Below are 3,474 nucleotides of genomic sequence, written 5' to 3'. Positions count from 1 at the left end.
GTGGCGGCGGATGACAGTGGTGGTGGGTGGGGGTAACGGTAGTGAGTTGTGGTGTTGTTAATGAAGGGTGAAGAGGGAATGAAATGAAAAAAAAAACAGGAGGGAGGGATGAAATGATTTTGAGGGAATGGAATGCATTTTGGAATAGGGGATTCCATTCCATCGATCAACCAAACACTCTTTTCTTCATTCCCTCTCAATGGTCCATTCCATTCCACCTCTCATTACTGCATACCAAACGCTACGTTAAGAGTAGTTAACTTTTACATTATAAGAAACTATAATTCCATGCGTATATTTTTGTATGATAGCGAATGTGTTTAACTTCTTGCCTACGCTTTATAATTAGTGCTAGATGTTGAAAGAATAATATATTGTATCATTCAAATATCTTTCTGTTATGTTTGTTCTAACCAATTTTTGGTAAGTTGTTATAACAGGTTCTATATTGGAGGGGCTTGTTGTAACTTTCCATATCTTATCGTGCATCTGTGAAAGTGTAAGGGCCTGGATGAAACATAAGATATTTTGAGTATAAAAGGGTGCTTCTCTCTCTTGTTCCAGATTCTTCATCTCCTTCACTCGCTCAAATCACTTTCACTTTTTGTATTACTTGTATTGTACCGATCTGCTTGTGTTGTTGGTGAGATCTCATCTGTGAGATCAAGCAGTGTAGATCAGGTTGTATTTTTCTTATTCTTGTCTTGTATTGCTGTAGATCAACTGATTAAATCAGTTGATCTGAACATTTGTTCATATAGATCTTACAGTTAGTAAGATCATTGGGTATTGGGGGTATTTTTTGGTTTGGGTGAATAATAAGATTTTGGTCACCGTTTTGTCGCTATTGTTGTGTTCTTGTTCTGTGTGTTTGATACCATAAATTTCTACATGGTATCAGAGCTAAATAAGCTCTTGATTGATTGTTCTTCCGCTGGTTCATATCTCTTATTGTGTTTCTTGTAGGTTATCTTAGGGTTTCTGATCTCAAGAAACCCTAGTTGGTCGATCTTGGGCGTGATATCGAGTTAGGGTTTGTGAAACCCTAATCGGAGGATTTGCTTGGTTCTGTTCTCGGGATCTGTGTGAAGATCTGCGTTGGTCTTTGTGGTTGTTTTTTTACCACAGAGCAAACTAACCAGATTTCTTGTGTTGTCTTCTGATCTTAATCTTGTAACCCTAGAAGGTTACGGATTAGATCTGCTATTGGAGGGAGTTAAACGCTTCTGTAAGAGTGTTCTAACTTTCTTTTGTTCTTATATTGTGTTGATCTGTTATATTTTGTTCTCTAGTTGTGTTTATCCTGTTGTTTGTTAGTAGGTTGTTGTCTTGTTTGGTTGTTGCTCCTGTGATACGCTTGTCCAGGCACCTTTTGAGTGACGAACCTGGAATCTGGCCTCTGTCACAGTTAGCTTTTTTTGGTTTGTTGTTTTGTGTCCTACTTGTTGTTGATTGACTGTTGCTTGTTTGTTGAGTATTGATTTTGATCATGGGGGATACTAGTACTTCTGCTACCATGATTAGTAAGCTTGATATTGGAGACCCTTTGTACCTTCACCCTAGTGACTCTAGTACCTTAACTATTGTTAGTATAAAGCTAAAAGGAACTGAAAATTACCCTGTCTGGTCTAATGCTATGAGACTTGCTTTAGAAGCGAAAAATAAATATGGGTTTATTGATGGTAAGTGTATAAAACCAAAAGATGATCAGGTCTTAGCAAATCAATGGGAAAGGTGTAATTCAGTGGTGATTACTTGGTTGTTAAACTCTATTTCTGAGGAGTTATTTCTGGGGCAAGTTTTTTCTAAACTTGCCTCAGAAGTCTGGACTGATTTAAAAGAGTCATTTGATAAAGTGGATGGTTCTGTTGTGTATGATTTGTATAAAAGAATAAATGGTATTTCTCAAAATGGAAGCACTGTTGCTGAATACTATAACAGACTGACAACCATGTGGAAGCAGTTTGATGCAATGGTGCAGCTTCCTACATGTTCTTGTCAGGCTGCTAAAGATTACAACGATTTTTCTACTCTCATTAAACTAATGCAGTTTCTTATGGGGCTTGATGATGTTTATCAGCCTGTAAGAACAAACTTATTAACAAGAGAACCATTCCCTTCAGTTAAGGTTGCATTTTCTATTGTGTCCAGAGAGGAGTCTCATAGGTTGTCTTCAAATGGGTCTAAAGGTCAAAATGTATCGTTTGTAACTAAGTCTGGTCAATCATTTGATTCTAGGAAGAAAAATACTAGAGGTCCTAACCCTAGCCTAAAATGTTCTCATTGTAATATGCTTGGTCATACGGTTGACCGATGTTATGAGATTATTGGATATCCTCCTGGTTTTAGGAAAAGACCAGGTGGACAGGTTCCTAGGTCTAATGTGTCTAATAATAATAATAAAAACAATACTACTGTTGGGTCTTCAAATTCTGTTGGTACTGCTATGCCTTTCACTTCTGAGCAGATTTCTAAGTTGTTGAGTCTTGTTGGGGAGAATTCTGGTGGTGAACAGGCTAAATCTAATATGGGAGGTGAGTCTTCTGTCACTTGTAGTTTTGCTACTGGTTTTGTTAGTTGTTCTAGTTCTAGTATGTTTGAATTTGAGTATAGTTGGATTGTTGATTCTGGTGCTAATCAGCACATGGTCAAGTCTGATAAAGGTATGTTTGATTGGGTTGATGTGTCTGACTATAATTTGAAAGTCAGTCATCCAAACGGAACTGATGTTAAAGTGTGTAAAATTGGTAAAATAAAACTTGTTAATAATGTCATTCTTGAAGATGTGTTCTATGTTCCTGGTTATAGTGTGAATTTGTTGTCTGTCTTTAGATTAGCTAAAGACAATAAGATAGGAGTTTTGTTTAATGAAAATCATTGTTTGCTTCAGGATTTGAGATCCAAGAAGGTCCTGGTGACTGGTAGTCAGGACAATGGTTTATACTTTGTTGGGAAACATGGTAATTCTGCTAATGTGTGTTTGAATAGTGTGTTTAAGTCAAATTTGTGGCCAAGGGGTTTAATCAAAGGGAAGGTTTGGATTTTGGGGAAACATTTTCACCCGTCGTGAAAATGGTAACTGTGAGATGTATTATTGCCCTTGCTGTTCAGAATGATTGGCCTTTGTTTCAGCTTGACATTAATAATGCCTTCTTGTATGGCACTATTAATGAAGATGTTTACATGTGTTTACCTCAGGGTTATTACTCTCCTGATGAGTCTAGGGTTTGTAAGTTAGTAAAGTCGTTGTATGGGCTGAAACAGGCGTACCCATTCGATATCTCAATCGGATGGTTAGGCGTACCTGATGGCGGTAGCGAGGGGTCCGTATCCTCGTCGACGTCCATCTCGTGACCACCAGAAAAGTGGTCCTCCGGTCCAAGTGGGTTATGACCCCCTGGCTCATCCACAAAAGCATCAGGGTTATATAAACCCTGGTAGACTGGTGCTGGATACTGGTGCGGTGACTGATGC

General features: G+C 38.1%; 1 protein-coding gene across 2 annotated transcripts; it reads left to right on the top strand.

Moving 5' to 3' along the window:
- The first annotated feature begins 367 nt into the window (after positions 1 to 367).
- Positions 368 to 2,982, top strand: LOC110915016. Of its 2 annotated transcripts, none has more exons than XR_004883285.1 (2): positions 368 to 1,228; positions 2,891 to 2,982. XR_004883285.1 is itself a non-coding variant. In XM_022159635.2 (2 exons), exons 1-2 carry the CDS (start codon positions 1,490 to 1,492, stop codon positions 2,923 to 2,925), a joined length of 1,080 nt encoding a protein of 359 aa, XP_022015327.1. In that variant the 5' UTR covers positions 1,260 to 1,489; the 3' UTR covers positions 2,926 to 2,982. The 2 variants fall into 2 exon arrangements, 1 of the variants encoding a protein (XP_022015327.1); XM_022159635.2 differs by lacking the exon at positions 368 to 1,228 and adding an exon at positions 1,260 to 2,534.
- Positions 2,983 to 3,474: the final 492 nt, after the last annotated feature.

This window comes from Helianthus annuus, chromosome 16, assembly GCF_002127325.2.
Source record: "Helianthus annuus cultivar XRQ/B chromosome 16, HanXRQr2.0-SUNRISE, whole genome shotgun sequence".
NCBI lineage: Eukaryota > Viridiplantae > Streptophyta > Magnoliopsida > Asterales > Asteraceae > Helianthus > Helianthus annuus.
The sequence above is the reverse complement of the archived record's forward strand: the minus strand, read 5'-3'. Positions and strand labels throughout refer to the sequence as shown.

What these genes read in the sequence shown, in the direction of transcription:
- LOC110915016 (XM_022159635.2), top strand. Translation starts at nt 1,490, where the DNA reads ATGGGGGATACTAGTACTTCTGCTACCATGATTAGTAAGCTTGATATT. An exon ending in GGCTAAATCTAATATGGGAG is followed by an intron (nt 2,535 to 2,890) that starts GTGAGTCTTCTG and finishes TGTTTGCTTCAG; the next exon opens with GATTTGAGATCCAAGAAGGT.